The 22,174-nt window shown below is 30.1% G+C and overlaps 8 protein-coding genes across 8 annotated transcripts; 3 read left to right on the forward strand and 5 right to left on the reverse strand.

Moving 5' to 3' along the window:
• Positions 1-298: 298 nt before the first annotated feature.
• Positions 299-913, reverse strand: RVS161 (amphiphysin-like protein RVS161; the record flags this gene model as incomplete). Its single annotated transcript, XM_011277146.1, has 1 exon — positions 299-913. One exon carries the CDS (start codon positions 911-913, stop codon positions 299-301), a length of 615 nt encoding a protein of 204 aa, XP_011275448.1.
• A 748-nt stretch (positions 914-1,661) lies between these two features.
• SAT4 (serine/threonine protein kinase SAT4) lies at positions 1,662-3,455 on the reverse strand (the record flags this gene model as incomplete). The annotated part of the gene is made up of 1 exon (XM_011277147.1): positions 1,662-3,455. The coding sequence occupies one exon, from the start codon at positions 3,453-3,455 to the stop codon at positions 1,662-1,664; it is 1,794 nt and encodes a 597-aa protein (XP_011275449.1).
• A 1,971-nt stretch (positions 3,456-5,426) lies between these two features.
• BN7_2229 (Histone-lysine N-methyltransferase) lies at positions 5,427-6,692 on the forward strand (the record flags this gene model as incomplete). Its single annotated transcript, XM_011277148.1, has 1 exon — positions 5,427-6,692. The coding sequence occupies one exon, from the start codon at positions 5,427-5,429 to the stop codon at positions 6,690-6,692; it is 1,266 nt and encodes a 421-aa protein (XP_011275450.1).
• Positions 6,693-8,598: 1,906 nt separating this feature from the next.
• BN7_2230 (acetate uptake transporter family protein) lies at positions 8,599-9,531 on the reverse strand (the record flags this gene model as incomplete). Its single annotated transcript, XM_011277149.1, has 1 exon — positions 8,599-9,531. The coding sequence occupies one exon, from the start codon at positions 9,529-9,531 to the stop codon at positions 8,599-8,601; it is 933 nt and encodes a 310-aa protein (XP_011275451.1).
• A 5,924-nt stretch (positions 9,532-15,455) lies between these two features.
• On the reverse strand, positions 15,456-16,820 carry BN7_2231 (lipase family protein; the record flags this gene model as incomplete). The annotated part of the gene is made up of 1 exon (XM_011277150.1): positions 15,456-16,820. The coding sequence occupies one exon, from the start codon at positions 16,818-16,820 to the stop codon at positions 15,456-15,458; it is 1,365 nt and encodes a 454-aa protein (XP_011275452.1).
• A 425-nt stretch (positions 16,821-17,245) lies between these two features.
• On the forward strand, positions 17,246-18,151 carry BN7_2232 (Homocysteine S-methyltransferase 2; the record flags this gene model as incomplete). The annotated part of the gene is made up of 1 exon (XM_011277151.1): positions 17,246-18,151. The coding sequence occupies one exon, from the start codon at positions 17,246-17,248 to the stop codon at positions 18,149-18,151; it is 906 nt and encodes a 301-aa protein (XP_011275453.1).
• Positions 18,152-19,237: 1,086 nt separating this feature from the next.
• Positions 19,238-20,068, reverse strand: BN7_2233 (acetate uptake transporter family protein; the record flags this gene model as incomplete). The annotated part of the gene is made up of 1 exon (XM_011277152.1): positions 19,238-20,068. One exon carries the CDS (start codon positions 20,066-20,068, stop codon positions 19,238-19,240), a length of 831 nt encoding a protein of 276 aa, XP_011275454.1.
• A 1,444-nt stretch (positions 20,069-21,512) lies between these two features.
• Positions 21,513-22,100, forward strand: SYM1 (ethanol metabolism protein; the record flags this gene model as incomplete). The annotated part of the gene is made up of 1 exon (XM_011277153.1): positions 21,513-22,100. The coding sequence occupies one exon, from the start codon at positions 21,513-21,515 to the stop codon at positions 22,098-22,100; it is 588 nt and encodes a 195-aa protein (XP_011275455.1).
• Between the last annotated feature and the right edge of the window lie 74 nt (positions 22,101-22,174).

The following is a 22,174-nucleotide window of genomic DNA, read 5'->3' on the forward strand; positions in this document are numbered from 1 at the left end:
ACCAACCTGCAAATCAATTGATAAACGTTGAGATTTAAAAGCAGTGAAATGCACTTTATCGTATCTTTTTTTTTTTAATTTGCCTTTATTCAACAAAAAAGATTTCCGACTTTGGGAAAATTCAAGTTCCGAGGTTCAATATTAATGTACTACAAAATTTACACAAAATTTACAAAAAACATTTCATTATACAATTAAATTGAGATTAATTCAGATATAAAGCTATTGAGAAGTGTTCTGAGGGTGTTGTAATTTATTCCTGTGGTTTTTTTTGGTTAAATTTGGGTTAAAATTGACCTTATTTCACTCCTAAAGATGCAATTTGTAATTGACTCATTTCAACTAATAATTGACTAATCTTATCATCAAGAATCCCTTGGGAATAATCATCACGATCTTGTTGATTTAAATAATTTTGTATTTGTGCTAATCTTGTATAACCTTCAGTACAAAATCTTAATTGAATTTTAACTAAACTTTCAAAACTTGGATCAAAATATGGAACTCTAAGGGAAATCAATTGTGGTAATTCTTCTTTTAATTGAACATTTAATTGATCATAAATTTCTTTAGCCATTTGTAATTCTTTTTCAGCTCTTGGTAATTTTGATGCATCTTTTGCAGGTTTATCAACTAATCTACGAACTTTTGCCTTTGCACCTTCATAATCAACTTTTTTATGTGCACGTTTCTTAATAGCATCATCAATTTCATTAAAATAATTTGCAAATGTAGTTATTGGTGATAGAACAGTTTCTCTAAAAGGACCATCTAATTGTTTAACAGTTTCACTATCAAATTCTTGAACAGTTTGTAAATAATAATTACCAACATTTGAACCACTACCAACAGATTTAGAATCATCATATAATGAAGAAATCACTTCTGCAATACGAACTTGTGATTGTGTCATTGCTCTAAGAGAATCAAGATAGCCTTTTGATTCTTTTTCTAATTCTTTACCAGCTTTTTCTAATCTGTTTCTCTTCAATTAGTATAACCGCAAACACATAACATTCAAAACAAACAAACTCACGTTCTATAACGACGTTCTTCAACATCATAATCCTTATCACTTTGTCTATCTGTATCTTTAATCAAAGCCTGAGTTTCTTGTTAGTCATTCAAATAATTCCTATAACTTCTCATCATTGATCAAAGGGTTTATGCTTATTAACCCCTTTATCAACAACACAAACACTCACTTGTTGACCAGCTCTATTTATAGCCTTTTTGAACCCGGACCAAGACATGTTTTCTCTTTGATTCTAACTTTGAATATAAATTAAAATTGAATTGATATTCAACTAAAATTGTTTCTTATATGCTTTTCTTCAACTAGTATTTCATTCTTTTTTTAGTTTGATTGACCTATTTCTCAATTTCATTTTTGATGATTGAAAATCAAAAACCCGGTTCGGGACACAAACATATAAACTCGTTTTAAATTTGTTTCATAATAAAAAAGGTGAATATACTGAGGTAAAAGTGATTACTACAATTTCAATCATATGCTAACATTATATATAAATTATTTTAAAAACAACAAAACAAAAAAACACACAAAATTAAAACCAAAATGCACAAGTATTGTAATATAATAATATCATGAAGTTCATTGCATTATATCTTTAATCCAAAAGGGATGATAATAGGGGAGATTATATACAACATTTAATTTCTCTACCCCATTCACTATTTAATATTTGTTTCCCATTAATTCTTCTACTTGGAACAGGATCCAATATTGAATAAATAACATTTCGACATCTTGCTCTTTTTAAAAATTCAATAGGTTCATAACCTTTGGTAGATTTTCTACCTTCTAAATATTTAACAAAAAATTCATCTTCATCTTTAGCTAATCTCCATAATTGTCTACCAGTTCTCATAGCCATATAAATGACACCACATGCCCAAATATCAACAGCTCTTGGATCAAATTTACTTGTTGTATATTCCTCGGGAGCAATATATGGACTTGAACCACATATACCACCACTAAAATGAATATCTTTTTCCCAAGCCATTTTAAAACATTCTGAATTACCAAAATCTGTAATTTTTAAAATACCAGATTCTGTCAATAATAAATTTTCTGGTTTTAAATCACGATGTGCAACACCCATTTCATGCATAAATACAACACCTCTAATTAATTGTTTAAAAAAACAATCAGCCTCCATATATTCTAATTTTTGAGCTGCAATGATTAATGTATATAAATCACCACCTGAACAAAATTCCATAACTTCAACATAATCCCCCTTAGCATCTTGTAAAAGATCTAAAGTTTCTATAATATTTACATGTTTTAATGATGAAGAAATACAAAATTCTGAAGTTAATCTTCTTGAATATTTTGCTTCATTTTCAGTTGGTCTTTTTTTAAATTCCTTAACGGCAAATAATGTTTCTTTTTCACTATTATTAAATTTTTTATGAGAAATTCTAACAACTCCAAATGTACCTTTCCCAATAACTTCTTGACATCTACCATATCTTTCAGCAAATGTTTTAGAATGAGCTTGAGGATTTTGTTGATTTTGTAAATTTGAAACACCTTGAATTCTTGTAGCACCACTAAAAGGAATATTTTCTTCATTATTATTATTAATTTGTTTAACTAATCCTGAGAATAATGATGGTGGATTATTTGACAAGATATCAGGAACCGTACTTATAGCTTCATCTCTTAGTTTTTGAGCACCTAATAAATTTTTCAACATATTACTTAATTTTTCTTGTCTTTTAGCATTTTTTAAATGATGTGAATGTGAACCATCTTCATAAACTATAAATCTTGAAGTTTTTAAATTTAAATTTGTTGAACTTGAATTTGATGTTATATTTGAATGTGAAGTATGAGGATTTTGTTGAGTTGATGCTGATGATGATGATCTACTTAAATGTGATGGACTTTGTATACTTTGATTGTTATTTGTTGTTGTTGTAGTAGGAGGTGAATTTGATGCAGTTTTAGATTGTTGATCAATCTTCTTCAATTTATTATTTAATTTTTCATTAATTGAACCATTTAATGTATGATTTTTTGAATGATTTATACTTGAATTTCTTGAAGGAGGTCTTGAAGGAGTTCTTGAAGTAGGTTTTGAACCAGTTCTTGAAGGAGTTTTAGATGAAGGTTTTTCAAATTCAATCATTTGATTAACTGAAGAATTTGAACTATTTAATGATGAAGTTGAATTTGTTGGTGATGTTGTTGTATAATTATTATTTTGTATGGAATTACCAGATGTAGTTCGTTGAGTTTGTGTAGTTTGATATATATTATTCGGTACTTGTCCTTGAATTTGTGATTGTTGTTGTGGAACATGTGATTGTTGTCCTTCATTATATTCAGGAATTGAATTTTTTTCAGAAACACCAAACATTTTACCAATCTTACTACTTAAAGTAGCTTTTCTAGGTCTATTTTCAACTGTTGACCCCATTTTTAATTCATTGAATGTATACCTTATAATAAACTTGTATCTGAAATCTTGATATTGAGATTAAAATCTTGCTTATATCTGAAAACCTAATAATCTTCTCAATTTTAAAGGAATGAGAATATAATGAATTGATAAAATTGATATTGATATATGAATCTTTTAGAAATATGATCTTTTTAATGAGAATATAACCACCAAAATTATCTTAAAAGCAAAAAGCACACACACACACACTTTGAGAATGGATATTTACCTAAATGGGTGGGTCAAAAAAAAGGGTTGAAACAAATGGAAGCAACACGCAAGCGCGAGACTTGTACTGCTGGGAGGGAATATACCTAAATGATATAAGATATCTAAATTTGATTTGACTATTGATTGTCTTTTTGTTTTGTCTTTGTTTGATTGTTTTTGTTGTTGGTTAAATTTTGATTTTAATTTGATTTTTAATTTTAATTTTAATTTTTGAGGGCGCTTTTTTTTTAGAAATTTAAATTTTGTTTTTTTTGTTTGGTCGATTTTAAAAGAAAAGAATTTTTTAATTGGGAGTTTAAATTTTACGCAGAGAGTTGCTGCTTAGATGAAATTTTAGGCAGAGCCTAGGTAGAGCCTAAGCAGAGCCTAAGCAGAGAGTGGGAAGGTTTAGGCAGAGAATGAGTTGCGGTTGAACGGGATCATGGAACGAACTACTACTAGTACACGACTACTTCCTTCTAGCGCCACCTAGCGCCACCCAGTGCCACTAAAATTATATGAATAGAAAGCAAAAGAAGAATTAAATTTGATTCATTCCCTTTAAAATTCTTATTAATTAGTGGCTTTGAAGTTTGAAATCAGCTTCGTTTAATTGTTTTTTTGCGTATCGACTTTCCAAATTAAAAAATGCAAAATTGCGCAGTGACGTTTTTTAAATGGTAATTATAAATTGCAATTATTTCCTAATTTGTTAAACTTGTAATAACAATTATAGCACTTAAAGTCAGTTTGCACAGAGTACCATCAGTATGAATATATTAATATAATTGATTCTAAGATCTGATCAATTACATACAATCTAATCGTTTAAAACCAGGATTAGATCACATTTCTTATCTACTTACATATTACAAGACTTTTCCAAGCTTAATCAGTTGATTTATAAGCGTGCCAGGTGTTATAAACCCTACACGTTTTGTGAATATTTAGATGACATGACTTTTAAAGGCAATGCTTTGATTAGACAATAAAGCATTACTAGTTAATTACTAAATTACTACTAGTTAACTAATTTGTTACTGGTAGTTATCGGATTGCATAGTATTTCACCTGAACACCTGAAGTAAAATAACAATTCTGGCGATTCCGAAAACCATTGATCAGCTAGTCGAATTTCTTAAGCTGCTAGTAAGAGATCTCATATATCTTAATCTCATAAAACCTGAAAGATCGTATATATCATTATCTTTCATTAATCTGGTCATATCATCGTTAAATTTGATCAAAACACAATAAATTAGTTCTTGCAAAAATTGAATCTTGGAGGTAAATTACAATGTACTGAAAATTTATTGTTTATTTCCTAATAGGGAAGTCAACAAAGTACAACTAAAATTGAACAATAGTAGATATGTATTTGATTCTATATATTCTAATCATCAATCAAGACTTTCCATTAAATGGGGAAATGAATATATTGAGAGTAGCAGTTCATTCATGCTATTATCCATGATGTTGTTGTTAGTTGTTTGATCTAAAAGATTATAAATGTTTGATGTTTTGTTATATTAAGTTAAGGTTTGATCCCCCATTTTAAGCTTATATGTGTGGTAATATAAAAATCATAAAAATCACAATTAAATTAAGGAGCTGATCACAAAATTACAATCATATACTTTTATACAAAATCACAACAGAGCGCTTTGTCAATTATCATCATCATCATCAATATCATCATCAGATCATAACAATATCAATAACAATATCAATAGTATAATGGAACAAATTATAGAAATTCATAAGGAGAAGATTGATGGGTTAATCAATGATATTTTTAGTTCACCTAATAATCATAACAAGTTGGCTCACGACTTTATCCATTCATTAAATGGTGAAACTTGTACATTTGAAAAATTTGAAGAATTTATATCAAATCAAATATCTACATCAAACGGTTTAAAAAATTATGATTTAGACAAGATCACAAATAAACTAAATTTTTATAACAATAATGTTGTAAAATCAAAGGTTATAAATGGTTCCATTATCAAAAGAACAACACTCCCAGATAAGTCAACAAGGTGTTTCTTAGTTATACCACTTAAAACATTTCCAAAAAGGTATTATATTAAAAAATTAATGGAGATTTTGGAAATTTTAATGAAGAATAGAAGTTCATTTACAAACAATGATCTCAAGTCAAAGATAAAGAAACATTTTGAGCAACAGATCAAAAAAGGCTATGAAGATGAATACCTAATTTCACCAGATGAAATAGCAAAATTTACAAAAATCCATACAAATTTGGACCCAATCATTAATTTGAGTAAATTAATTTTTGAAAATATCCAACAAAGTGGTCCTGATGGAAAATCTCAAACCAATTATGCTCCAGGTTCAGATAGTAAAGGTAAAGATACAGCTTCTGATGATCATACTTCAGGTTCAGATAGTAAAGCTAAAACTACTGCTTCAAATGATTATACTCCAGGTTCAGATAGTAAAGGTAAAACTACAGCTTCTGATGATTATACTTCAAGTTCAAAGAGTCAAGCTAAAACTACAGCTTCAGATGATTATACTTCAGGTTCAAAAAATAAAGCTAAAGATACTGCTACTGCTACAGCTGATTACACTTCAGGTTCTAAGAGTAAAGCTAAAGATACTGCTACAGCTGATTACACTTCAGGTTCAAAAGGTAAAGCTAAAGATACTGCTACAGCTGATTACACTTCAGGTTCAAAAGGTAAAGCTAAAGATACTGCTACTGATTATACTTCAGGTTCAAAAAGTACAGGTTCAAAAAGTAAAGGTAAAACTACAGCTTCTGATGATTATACTTCAGGTTCAAAGAGTAAAGGTAAAACTGCAGCTTCAGATAATTATACTTCAGGTTCAAAGAGTAAAGCTAAAACTACAACGGATGTTCGTCAGCCATCAGCAAATGCTACTGCAGCTGATGCTAATGTTTCACCATCACGTCATAGAATTAAAGCTCCTACAGATTTTGCTAACCCAGATATCAAATGTACGATCTGGTAGAGCAGTAGTAAGATCAATCAGAAACTCATTATAGCTAATTCATGAAAATTACTGCTGCTTTTAGTTCCCGAAAATCAGCAGTACTGGTTCTGAGATCACTAAATTTAAATGATTTTGATCATATATAATATAAAATTATATATAACTTGCTAAAAACTTGCTAAATACACATTAATTATAATTAACATTTTTATCGCATTAATAGCAGGATCATCAACGCTGCGAATAAACTTCAAGTATAAATGTCAATTTCAAGACTCCAGCAATTAATTAGGAATTGAAGAAGAGAAATCCCTTGATGGTAAACGATAGACTATTTTTGCTGTACATCATACAGGTAAGAAATTAGGATTTAGATTGTATGATTATCATGACATTAGTGATTTGAGTTTGATTATCTCGATATTAGTGATTTGAATGGTCAATTAAGATAGCAAATCATGATTTTGAAAGAAGTATCTCTTATGATTATGAGGATTATGCATACTAGAATGTTAGCGGGATATAAGAGTGCAATATTGTACAACTCGTCATAAGCTCATATGAATTAACAAACCATTGAATTTGCTAAATAATATCGTATCTTGGTATAATCATTCTTTTAAACTTTATCATTTCCATGATCTATATGAAAAAGCTGGTATATGTTCTATAAATCCATCGATGCATGAAACAAACCAAGATCACTAAGATCTTGAATATTTTGAGTCGAACCTCATAAGACATATTTGATCGTGTATCTTCAAACAATTCAAACCAATATTTCATTAAAATGGAGTTATCACTGTTCATTAAGTTTGATTAAATCCCAATTTATTATTAAAAAAAACCTTGGAGCTGTTAACTTACAATTTTGAAAATCTATTGTTCATTCCCAATCGGGAAGTCGACAAACATATCATATACCGAGTTTGATACAAGCAGTTCAAATTATAAAACAATTTCATGACAAAGACCCTTGAAAATCATGTATATGTACTAGCCTTATCAAACATGACTCAACATATATCTTCAAAACTCAAGATATAAAAAGGAAAGAAAAGTCCCTAAGTTTGTACAATAGTTATAATGATTTGATCAGTATCAAAAACTACTTTCAAACATACACTTTCAAAGATGCAACAATCCAATATAATAATGACAACTACTGCTGTTCCAAATGATTCAGATTTAGAGAATCAAGATAATTTTATTGTTGATGGGAAATATTGGTTCACTTGTACTGTTGTTTAAGGTGATTATTGATATGATCAACAATTTAACTTCAATTTCAAACCTAATGCTTTATATCTTCAAATATGGACACCATGATTCTGTTTTTCAATTTCAAAGGATACTGCTGCTTTATCCTATGTTTTCTTATAATATATGATCTCTTTTGTGTTTATTAAAAGTCATTAATGTAAAATTGAAATTAGTAGAAGATCTAATAAACGCCATATTGAATCGATTGGTTTAAACTTAACCTACTAGCCACCAGCAAGCCGATATATACATAACAGTGAATCACTAAAACATATCATTTACCCATAGTCTAATATTCTAGTTTCAACTTTCCCATTATCTAAATGAGTGTCTATGTAAGGCACGTTATGGTTTTCAAAAGGGCGTTTAGACCCGAATGTAATTAGTCTTTGTACAACTTAGATATAATAAGAATTCAAATTAAAATTACTACAATTGCACTTGAGTGAATATCCAAAAGTCATATAATTTCATTACGGATTAAATAAATAACCTGTTGTTATGTTTTAATACTGGTTGTATATAAATAAACAGATTTATCTTAAATCAAGATCTGATCAACAGACGATATAAAAGATAAATAGATACAACATAATTTCATCAACTCTAATTAATAAAATGAGAAAATAAATGTGTACATAGAAGTAAAGAGTTGTTGTATTCAACTTTTCTCAATTCTTGATTTGGCATGAGGTAATGGTATAACTTTAGCTGTAAAATAAGAATTCTCTCTATTTGCAATACCTGCAAATGCATTATACCAAGCAATAAACGAAGTAATAACACCAAAAACACCACCAGCTCTAGTAACTCCCACACTACCGGTAAATTCACCAATTGATAATAATATGAATGTAATATCCAAAAAGAAGAATAATGAAAAAAATGCTAATGTTGATTTTAATGTACATAAAACTAAACCAAATGTAAATATAGCCCAACCTAAAAGGAAAAATCCAATTGCATTTGCTAATTCTGTTTCATCTTCAAAAGCATCTTTAACACCAAACCATTTTATATTTATTGCAGCATAACTTAACCAAAATCCACCATATGAACTTAATGCAGTACCACCAAATGTATTTTCTAAAGCAATTTCCCACATACCTGCTAATAATTGACATACACCACCATAAAAAAATGCAGAACCAACAACAACATTAGGAACTTTAATACCCATTGCCTGTGAATTATACATTGATAACATAAATGTAGTTAAAGCGAATCCGCATAGACCTAATGGTGCTGGATTAGCAAATTTATGAGTTGATGGTGCAGAAATACCTGGATTTAAAGTACCACCAAATGCATCAACTAATTCTGATTTTAAAACTTTTGTACGTCCAATCATTATATATTCATTATTATTACCTGATGTTTGAATTCTTGAAACTTCTGTATTAATTGGATGAACTTCATGATCTTCATAATGTTTTGGTTGAATAGTTCCTGTACCTAAATCATGTTGATATGAATTACTATTTTGACTATATGAACCTGAATTATATGTTGGTGTTTGACTTTCTTTGTGTATTGGTGGTGATTGTTTTTCTGTATCTGATAAATCTGAGCTATGATTATACTGCTGTGACATGCTTATTGAATTGAGAATATTTAGTATGTGGAACCAAATGTGAAATCATTCATAAGTAAACTCGGGAATCTATGTTTTATTTATATATAATCTGCATCACTTATAATTTGCTTTGTTAGTATCCTAATGTGATTAATTTTGACGTACATATGTTATTAATAAATTGTGGGGCTATCTATATAAACCCGTCCATGTCAAATGGTAAATCATCATCGGTTTGAAGTAGTAAGGAACTTACGAGTTTTGATTCCTGACTCCTGACTCCTGAGTACTCAATCGATGTAGTGGCTAAATAATACCAGATTAACCCATTGTGCATTGTATAGCTGCTTTATGGATCATTCGGATAGAATATTTTGAGATTGTATATTACCTTCAGCACGAACATTTTAGGTTATGATGGAAAGCTAGAACTAGAATTTGATGGAATTCGGTGAATCTATCTTATTCATCTACCGAAGTTAGAATAAGGTCACTGTTCGCTGGTCAGCCTTTCAAACGATAGTTTCATAATTAGATTTACTTTATAAGATCGACCATTACTATATAAGTGGTATACAAATTAAAGTTTGAAATTCCCAAAGGTTCGGTGAAGTTGTTGAACCCAACAAGAGTCTAATAAAACTATATACAGCTATAAGCTATAAGCAACTATTGGTTGTATGAACATTATATCAATGATATATGATATCTCTGTAATACTTTATTCGGTCTGTTAAAATGGCTCAAATTTCCATATTAAGGAACCAGCAATTATATACCATCTCTCTTTTGACTGTCAAATATTAAGCTCAAGATTCCCGTTGAGCAAGGCCAAGAGTTCGAAGCGACATCTACAAACATAAGCGATGGATTGTCCATTGTCAAGATTTCAGTTTGTAGGACTCCTTGAGATCATTCGGACAGCGTGAAGTTTACAAGTTTGACAGGATACTCAAGTTAGCCTTGTTAAACAAGTCATCGAGAATTGTCGCAGTTATCACTGGTTTAATTAAAGGCCCGATATGGAGATCTCTTGAAGTACTCAGGAAACACAATATAAAAGTATAGCTTAGCAGCTTAGCCCTACTCTTGTGACCTAGCTAGAAGTACACCACTTCTCACCATCATAACCAACATTGGAATTAACATCAACTTCTCATCCATTCATTCGAAACTTCTTAGTGTGGTGAAGTTAACTTGTGATCTTGTACCTTGTTGACCAAAGTCCAAATTTTAACAGGGGCCGATTGAGTACAAAGTTGATAAATACACGTTAGCCCCGCCAAAATTGTATAGTTTGTGTGTGTGATCTGGTCAAAGGCTCAACGTTTGTAGTCGGGAAAAGCCTGAAGCGTATATAGTTACTGAATTAAGAAACATAATTACAAATGATGAAATCTCACACCGTTTAAATTGAAGTGAAAATGGTTAAATGGAACAAATGAACAATATATTAGCTTCGGATTTACAAGGAAAAGTTGACCTCCGCTATATATTATGAATGAATGCACTTTAATCATGACAGACGAAAATTGACCAAACCAATGATATCATGACTATATGAAAGCACAAACAATGATTGCAGAATACACCTTAAGTCATAAAATAAAGCTACTATATGTATAGGTTACTTTTCAAGTCAATGTGAACCTTAAACGTCTTTGATTCTGGTTAAATATTAGTTGTATTAGCTAGTCTATCTTAACAATATCATGGATCAAGGGTGAATTGGAAGCTTATCAAGCAATTGATTATGCCATAGAATTCTTAATTATAGTTGTGATTTCAGTTACCTTCATTCGCCTAACAATAGTTACTCGGTGAGAGTATTAGCTAATGTTAATGAAACCAATTTTTTTAACTCCTATATAATATATATACTATATATCTGATTACTATAATGGAATTCAACACGTCATAACCAGCAATTAGGTTGAATACCATCAGTTCACATGAGAAACTTATACCAACATACTGGCCACATGTATTACTTCTTTTTGAAACTAATAGACACCACGTTAGAAACTCAATAAGATTTGAACCAGTTACGGATAAGTATTTAGCTATATCTTGAGCAGCACCAACCTATGTTCAATCCAAAAACATGTATTATATACAATAATGATCAAGCCAAATCTGTTAGAACACAACAGTATATGTCATTTCAATCCAAAAGTTGTACATGGACAACTAAATTTGAGGCAATTATAAAGATCAATTGATAATTTTAAAACTTTCCCATTTGGGTATAATTATGAAGGACCAGATGTATATCTATAAATCCCCTCATATTTCAATAATCTGACCGTAAACCCATTAATTGTTTCCTCAACTTCGTAATTTTCATTAGTTATACAACCTTAATCAACATTATAAAACATGATTTTGCCTCAAAACTATGTATAATCTCAGATCCAGTCCATAGTACAGCTCGATATAACCCAATTCAAATAAATACCTTTCCCAATCTTTACACTTACCTTCCCAAAGATGACTATTGCATGTACTTTCTGTTTGCCATAAAAAATTCTTGATCAAAATATTTTTTTGATCCGAAATCTTATTGTGTCATCCCAATTAGGAAATTACAAAGATGCATCAAAACTAATACTACCAAGTAATTAAAATGAAAAATTATAATCATTAATCAATTCATTGCAACAAAAAAGAATCAACCTCAAATTTAAAATAAGTATATATATTCAAGTGAAACCAATTTAATTCAACCTTTTCTTTTTGTAGTTCCAGTATCAATAGATTATCAAACAATCAAAACCCTTACTTATATTTACATCAACAATGCAACCATCAACTGTTACTTCCACTGCTGCTCCAAAAGAAAACAACGACAATCAAGATAACTTTATCTATGCTGGTCAATTTTGGTTTACTTGTACTATCGCTTAATTTCAGAAACATGAAGTCCATATGGTTTTTCAATTTTAAGTGCTTTTGAAATATTCTTCAATCAATTTACAACCTTTTTACCAATTCTACCAAGATTCATTTACAATTCTTTTTTGCTGATTTTGATCACTATCATATTTTTTGATAATATTAATAATGATGCTATTGCTTTTAATACTTTATATGCCTTATTGTTTGGAGTTTTTGATTTCAAATGGTTTTTAATTTAGATTTACATTTAATATATACCTTAATACCTTAATTCACTAGAAATGATTTGTAGATTTGGCTTTCAAATATTAATCAAATTGATACATAATCATGATTAAATGACGAGTCGACCTTTATATCTTTCTCATACGCCATTGAAAGTCACTGTTTGAAGATCAAAGTATGATTTTTCCTTAGCTTGAATGTTTTTCCCAATACCAACACAATGGTTAATGATTTGCACCTGCAACCCAAATTCCATTTAGATATTCTCTCCAATAATCTGTATTTTGAAGTACTATAGATAATTGACGATCCCATATCTTAGATCCCAGATCTTCTCTAACTTCAATTCGCAGAATCCCTGAAGTAAACCATAAAAGATTTCCATGAACTCGTATCTGTAGCAAAAGCAACCAATATCAACATTAATAATGGCCTCATAACCAGTTATTGAGGTTCAATAATTCATACTTGGCAATGTATACTTTGTTATAATTTGTTTCATTTAACGTTGAAAATTTCCTTTCTTAACCAATATAAATGATGAAATGCATTTAATTTACCCAAAAGTTTCCAAGATCTTTCCACACATTACCCAAAGAATCTTTCGGGTTTTCAACTTGCATGAAATAACTAGTTTCGGGATATGTATCTTGATTTTTCAGTAACTTCATTCTTTTGTGTCATCCCAATAAGGAAATTACAGAATTTGATCAAATCTAGCATCAAGCTCCAAAGTGTAAGATCTTAATGATGGCCTCAAGATCTAAAGATCTTCAAAAGTTGTATAAATAGGTATCAAATCTGCTTCAAATTTGTTTCATTCTCTTTTCTTTTCTTCATTATCATCAAGATTAACAACAAATACTTAATATTATCAAAAATGCAACCATCAACTGTTACTTCCACTGCTGCTCCAAAAGAAAACAACGACAACCAAGATAACTTTATCTATGCTGGTCAATTTTGGTTCACTTGTACCATTGCTTAAGGTGTTGGTTTGATACTTCTGATGCTTATCACTTTTCAGGTTTAATTCCAAATTCACAAATTTATTATATTCTCTTCAGATCTTGTTAAAATCCATTCACATTAATTTTTTGACTTCAATTAGATGTGGTTGTTAATGTTTAATTTATTTAATACTTTATAATACCTGGTTTTCAATACAAATATATCTTTAACCGATTAATCATTTTTGTAGTTTTAATTAATTGTAATTCCATCAAAATACCTCTGGTACTTTTAGTGAAAATCTCTTGATTAATCATGATTCGATATATGAAGCGTAAGTACCAGTTGCTTTGAATACTTATCATTGACTGATTCACCAATGACTTAATTAAATATCACAACGTATCTTCAAGGTCCAAAGTAACATAATCGTGCAGTCTAAAGATCTGTGACCTGAAGTAGGGAAAGTAACGAATCTTGATTATACGAGTGATCTCCAAATAAATTTTGAAAATCTTTCACCAAAGATCCAATCACCAGGATGCTATACTCATCTTGTTCCTCATGCAATCTATTAAAAAAAAAGAGACCAAGCTGGATTAGCAATAAAATACTCGTAAATTGCAATTGACCTAAAATTCAACCCCAAGTCAAAAATGAATTAATGAACCACAAAATCTGAAATTCAACTCAAAAGAGAACACTTTTTGTATAGATTAGAAAATTGAGAGTGGTGGTAATCACTCATGCATTATAATGAACCTATAAGTGAGATTAAACATTGAATATCATATCCCCAAAACCAGATCTTGCAGTTAATTCAACTAACATTTCATGGTGATCTATACTCAGCTATACCCAAAACAAACATAACAATAGAATCTAAACCAATTTGAAAAGAAATTTCCAAGATCTAAAGTGATAATATGCATAGAATAAAAATTTCGAAAGATTATTTTCCGGTAAGAATTCTTTTGTGTCATCCCGATTAGGAAATAACATGAACAACTCAAAACTTGTATAACAAACTTAACAATGCAATAATGAATCAAATAAACATCAAGCCTCATAAACAATCAAGATGAAATATGTGTATAAAAGCACTTGATCTTGCTGATCTTTAATGTAAATCTCTTAAATTGAAACCATTATCAAACAATCAATCAATTCAATCAATACTATTAAAAATGCAACCATCAACTGTTACTTCCACTGCTGCTCCAAAAGAAAACAACGACAACCAAGATAACTTTATCTATGCTGGTCAATTTTGGTTTACTTGTACCATTGCTTAGATGCTGATTTATTCTTCAAAAAATGATACACAATTTTTTTGCTGCTATAATATGTATTCCAAAAATCTTTTAGGTGGTGATATTTCAACTTCAAACATTGCTGCTAATTTTCTTTTCTTTATAATGTGCTGGTCTTTTTTATAATTCAAGGTGATCAAGCTGCTGTTTAATAGATTCTTTCTTTTCTTAATAGATTTAATCAATGAACAATAATACTTTATTACAATTTTCCTGAACGCGTAGAACACCAAAACTAAAACAGCTGGAAACCATTGATTTTCAACCAATAACAATCAATTGGCGAAGTATTGATGACAATGACATTTTTAATTCTGACCATAGAGCATAACTTGATGATTTGTCTCTGTGTTGACAATTGCTTATTGTTGACTTATAAATGGGAAGCGAGTATGTTTATTTTTCCGATGAAGTTCCTTACAAAAATTCAAGATCGCGCATATTATAAAGATACGGATAAAGATGGACTCGAACAAGATCAATTATGTACAAAGTTATCCCAATAAATCACATAAATTAATATTATATAGCTAAATCTCCTTATATATTATATTCTCATTGTTTTCCTTCAACAAAATCTTCAATGGCATTCCCATCTAAAGAAAGATCATAAAGGGTATAAAAACAATGAATCTCAACTAACTTATCAAAAATATCACCAAATTCTAAGAGTTGTGCTAATTTTTGGATAAATGTAGTTTGTGGTGAGTCAAATATGGTTAAGTTTTCTTTGATTATAGCCACAGTTGTATTATAAAATAATTTTTCTTTGCTTAATTTATCATTGATCCATTTTTGATCTTTATAAGTTCTTCTTGCATAATTTTCATTATCTTTAATATCTGTTAAATCTTCATTTGCATCAATTTCTAAAGCTTGTGGTAAGAATTTATTGATTTCAATAGGTCCTGTAGATCTTAAAAGATATGGAATACCACCTAATCTTTCATAAGGTGCTAATGGAACCAAAGGAACAATATCACCAATATGTTCAATGTTAATAAAAGTACCATAATCAGATTTAATCAATCCTTTTAAATCAAGATAAGTTTGCGTAACTTTGTCCACAGTTATATCAAATAATTTTTCAATCTTTTCAGGGAATGAAGGACCTGAAGTTAAGATATCTAAACCTGGACGATCAACATAAGCAATTTTTGGAGCGGCTAATGTGATGATTAATGGATTCCAGCCTAAGACTTGTGCTTCAATACCAAATAAAGCAGCTAAAGCACCACCAAGTGAATGACCTGTGATGATTAACTTGTAGTCTTTGTATTCATCAATATACTTTTGAACCGTTTTGAAAATGTCATAATCTTCAATCAAGTTTTTAATAGCTGTATAAAATCCTTCATGAACATCCACATCTTTCAAGTTTTCATTAGATTTACCCCATGGGTTCAATGGTTTGTATTTAATACCTCTGATACTGAAATTTGTTTTGAGCCATTCATCTTTTGTCTTTGTCCCCTTAAAGGCAACAATTAAATATTTTTTATCATGATCAACAGCTATATATGAAGTACCGCCTTGATCATCAACTTTGAAAGATTTCAAGATATCAACCTTATCTGACAATTCAGAAAGGCGTTCTTTGTAGTAAGCCAATGATTGATTAAACAATTCCAATTCTTTCAATTTGTCATCTTCAATATGATCATTTGTTGGTTTCCTTAATAAATCTAATGACACGTCTTTGAATTTTTCTGGTAATGTTGGAATACCATAAGCTAAACGACTATAATTAGCACAATCAACGACTAGAGGTAAAATAGCTGGTGGGTTTTGATGTTTTTTTGGTCTTTTATCATCTGGTGCTGTTGTATCTTTGGAATCATCATCTCTGATCTCTTGTGAGATATCTTCAAGAAGCTTACGTAGTTCTTCATCACTCAAGTTTAATGTTGATCCTGCCATTGCGAATGTGATATCTGATGCTTTGAAGTTGATGATAACAATTGAATTCAATGGATACCCATCTCTATTTAAATAACTTTCAGGGTCTCATTTGAACCTTTTGAAGGCAAATTATAAAATGAATTGTCGATCTTTTCCACGCCTTTTCCAGTACATAATCAGATCAATAATAACAATCTCGCCTAGTTTTCTGAAGGATTTTTAAGATCTCCAAAGACTCAAATCATCACATCAGCAGATCAGCAACATAGAACAAGCCTAATTGTACCACTCAGTATGATCAAGATCTTCCCTAAGCTGATCAATTGAGTTCAGATCAAGGTAAGAATGTCTGATATTAATTTGACACTTTCGGAGCTATGAAAATTTAATTTTTGACATCTTCAGCAAACAATTTACACACACACGATTGCAAAGTAGTACACATGTCACTCAAATCAAGACTATCATCCAAGGTTCCAATCGTGCTAGATGGTGCTCTTGGTACACTGCTTCCTGAAGAAGCTCAATCACATTCTCTTTGGTCAACACATACAGTCATCACATCACCAAGTATAATACAAAACATTCATCAACAATATATTGAAAATGGTGCTCAATTAATACAAACTTCAACTTATCAATCAAGTGATCATCCTTCACTCCAAACAGAATTTAATATTGATTATGAACAAGTATTGCTGAAAAGTATTGATTTGGCTGATCAAGCAAGAGGTGATCGTAAAGATGTTTGGATCGTTGGTAGTATTGGTCCTTATGGTGCATCTTTAGCAAATGGTGCTGAATATACTGGTGATTATGGTGATATTAAAAGTTCCAACCTTGTTGAATTTCATAAAGAAAGATTAGAGATGCTTTGTAAAGATAATAGAGTTGATTTAATCGGATTAGAAACGATGCCAAATATAAATGAAATTAAAATATTAATTGAATTAATGCAAGGATACGATAAAGATTACTATTTAAGTTTAAGTATAAATGGTGATACATTAGCAGATGGAACTAAAGTTGAATCATTAAAAGAACTTGTTGATGGAAATCCAAAATTATTAGCAATCGGTGTGAATTGTCTTCCATTGAAAGAATCATTAACCTGGTTAAATGAATTACAAATCTTAGGGAAAGATTTAATAGTATATCCAAATTCTGGTGAAGTTTATGATGCAGTTAATAAAAAATGGAATAATCACCCAAATGGGACACTAACTTGGAATGAATATGTTCAAGAATTACAAAAATTAAAAAATGTAAAAATTATTGGTGGTTGTTGTAGAACAACACCGAATGATATAAAACAAATTTTTGAGGCTATAAAGAGGAATTATGAATAAGGTTAATAAGTAATGCTGTTATATATATGTACATATAGACCTTCTATTATGCCAACTTCTTAATATACCGATCCTTGAACTTCAATTTGTAGCTTCATGAAGTTAAAGATCCGTTTACCAAAGTCCATTTCGGAGCACATTGTACTTGAACAACACAGTACAGAACACTCCAATTTTTTTCAAAATAGCTTCAACTACATTTATAAATCACCTAAATATCACTAAACATCAACAATCTTCAATAATTACACCATAACACATTAAATTAGTTGAATATTATCAAAATCGGCTGACTAAGCAACCACTCAAATTTTACATAACCGGGATCACCATCCAAACACCAAATTTCAAGAAGAGCGGTTTTAGCTCAGTCGGGAGAGCGTTAGACTGAAGATCTAAAGGTCCTGTGTTCAATCCACAGAAATCGCATTCTTTTTTTGTTGTCTCTACCAATTTTTTTCAAAGCATACACTATTTCAAAATGAATACTATAAGGAATGAATATTCTTTTTTTGATCTTTACAAGTTCACAATCCTTTTGTTTTATATATCTATCATTAACTACACATTATATCACTCTCTTACTTATGGTTTTAATTGTACTAGACTCATTATAACGCTTTTAAGCTGACATGAATTGACATGTTGATGATCATTATCCCGAGATTTTTGTTGGCTTCTCCACAAATTTTAGATCATCATTCATCACCACATCACCACATTGACGTCTTTAGAGGCCGATGAATTACCGCTTATAATCAGGATTCAGTACGCTTACGAATATTTGAGATATGTACGTAATTGATCGAATTGATTAAGGGTTTGTACGGCTGAAAAGGATCTTATCTGAAGATGTTATTGATATGATGTATCAAGGGTCCTACTCCTTGATCCATATGTATATAGGTATAGCACTTCAAAGTTCATTCTACAATTAGAAGATTCATAAGCCAATGGTTATTAATTAAAAATAAATAAATAGAATAAATAAGAATCCAAACCAGTGGATCATTTGTTTCATAAATAAATCATCATAAAAGCTATAATCAATTGAAAGTATATATAATAACTAGTTTAACATGTTATCTATAATCTTTGACCTTTTGGTTTTGGCATTGGAACACCTTTGATTGTAAAATAAGAATTTTCATTGGTTGCAATACCAGCAAGTGCATTATACCAAGCTATAAATGCCGTAATAACACCAAATACACCACCAGCTCTTGAAACACCAGTTTTACCAGTAAAATCACCAATTGTTAACAACAAGAATGTAATTTCCAAAAAGAAGAATAATGAAAAAAATGCCACTGTAGATTTTAAAGTACATAATAATAACATAAATGTGAAAATTGTCCAACCTAAAAGGAAAAAACTTATAGCATTTCTTAATTCAATAGGATCATCATAAGCATCTTTAATACCAAACCATGGGATATGAATAGCACCAAAACTTAACCAAAATCCACCATAAGAACTTAATGCAGTACCACCAAATGTATTCTCTAGGGCGATTTCCCACATACCAGCTAATAATTGACAAAGACCACCATAGAAAAATGCAGAACCAACAACAACATTTGGAGTTGTAATCCCCATAGCTTGAGCATTAAACATTGATAAGACAAAAGTAGTTAAAGCGAAACCACATAAACCTAAAGGAGCAGGATTTGCAAATTTATGAACTGAAGGAGCTGAAACACCTGCACTAAAAGTACCACCAAAAGCTTCTTGTAATTCTGATTTCAAAACTTTTGTACGTCCAATCATTATATATTCATTATTATTACCTGCTGGTTGAACTCTTGAAACTTCTGTATCATGTTCATAATTTGTTGTTTGATTATCTAAATTAAAATTATCTGAATTTGATAATTGTTTTTCTAAATCTTGACCATTAGAGTATTGTGTTGACATTGTGAATTGTATGTAGTCTAACTATCTAGTTGTTGATGTAATAGATTGATGAACTGAAGATAAAAGGAATTCTTGTTTATATATACAACTGTCAAGTATAACAATTGTATGTGGAGTAACCTGTTTCTAGATTGACAAGATTCAGAATGATACAATTAAATAACTCAGCTTATACTAAACTCCAGTTTTGTGTTGATCAATTCTTGTACCTTGTCATTTTTTTTGTACAATCATCATTGCTCCACAAATGAAAAACTGAAAAAGTGACAATGGAAATAAAATAAAGTTGAAGGCCGTAGAGATCATTTAACGACAAGATTTAGTTCCAATTTGGTTCCAATTTGGTTCCCGGTTTGAAGGATTTGTATTTAGTTGAGTTAGGCTCTGATTTCCCTTTCATGTTTGTTGGGTTTTGAACTACGGATTATTTTCTTTGACAGGGGTGATCTAAACGAATTCCATCTCATTCAACATCCAACTTCCGAAGTATCTACAAAGAATTAAACAGTAAATTGATCATCGTCTAGTGAGTTTGAATTCACCTATTACTAACCATTTTACACTTTAAACTTTAGTAGTGGAGCCTAAACGCTTAACAATAAGTCTTGCACCACTTTTCAAAATTACAGGTTGAATGGATTTTAATATTATTTAAGGAAGCTTTAACAGGTATTTAACCCTCTGTTCAAGGCTCGAAAGGACTATGAATATAATCATCATCATCATTCAATTCTAGACAATGATCATGGATAAGACAGGAGTCAACGAGTTTGTCTTGTACTAGGAATCCGGAATGCCGAGTAAAACTACCTGTTTTGAATTGTTTATGATAATTTGGTTGACCTTCTATATTAGGAAATTGAATGAAATTGAACGAAATGAAATTGAATGAGAAATGAGTAAATGGATTTTCTCTTAATCAAGATTTTGATACAATGATCATCATGAAAGTATAATGGGTTATCTTAATTGTAGTTGAACAATTCTCGTATCTGCTGAATTGATTACTATGTAGTATGAACTATGTACTATAAAGTCAATATGATTAGTCATGTTGTAGACTAAAATAAAGCTATGAACAGAACCAAAATGATCCAGTCACCTTCATCAGATCACAATAACAACCATTTCTTCATAATATCAGGAACGTCATACTCTTCTTCCATATCAAAGCATTAAATCACGTAGTAAATTGAAATCCTGGTCTTTATATAAGGCAACGCGAAATTTCTAATATTTTATTCAGCCGTTTTATTTACCCGTCAGCCTTTTTTTTTTAATTTAGATAGCCGAACAACTATTAATTTTTGCTAGATCTTCATATCTTTGATAGCAACGAGCAACGAGTATAATTCAATCAAGATCATATTTAAACAGATCATTCATCCTTTTAGTTCAAACAAATAAACCATAGACTTCATAGAGAAAAGAACTACAAAACACCATGTCATTACTTGCATTTTATACAACTTCATTGAAAAAACATCCAAGAATAACAAATTCTTTAACAACTGGGTTTTTATTTGGTACAGGTGATGTACTTGCCCAATTCATTTCACCAGGTGATGATTATGATTATAAAAGAACTTTAAGAGCTGCTTTTTATGGTTCAGTGGTCTTTGCATTCATTGGTGATAAATGGTATAAAATTCTTTCTAAAATTAAATTTCCTGGTCAACCTTTAGCAAATCCAAGATTAAATATGATAAGGAATGGTATTACTAAAACTTCAATTGATCAATTAGGTTTTGCACCTTTAGGTATACCATTATATTATTCTATAATGACATTATTAGAAAATAAGAAATTTGAAGAAGTTCAAATTAAATTAAAAGAAAATTGGTTACCAACTTTAAAAGTTAATTGGATGATTTGGCCAATTTTTCAAATTTTTAATTTAAGTATAATTCCTGTTCAACATCAGTTAATGGCTGTTAATATCCTTTCTATTTTTTGGAATAGTTATCTTTCTTTAAGAAATGCTAAAAAAGGTGAAGATTTACCTGTTCATTCACCTCCTGTTCCTGAGTAAACAAAGTCCATGTCTTGTCTCACATATCTACATATTTATAAACATTATATAAATCATTTTGTATATAATACATA

The sequence above is a fragment of the Wickerhamomyces ciferrii genome, contig 00050, assembly GCF_000313485.1.
Source record: "Wickerhamomyces ciferrii WGS project CAIF00000000 data, strain NRRL Y-1031 F-60-10, contig 00050, whole genome shotgun sequence".
Classification (NCBI taxonomy): Eukaryota; Fungi; Ascomycota; class Saccharomycetes; order Phaffomycetales; family Wickerhamomycetaceae; genus Hansenula; species Hansenula ciferrii.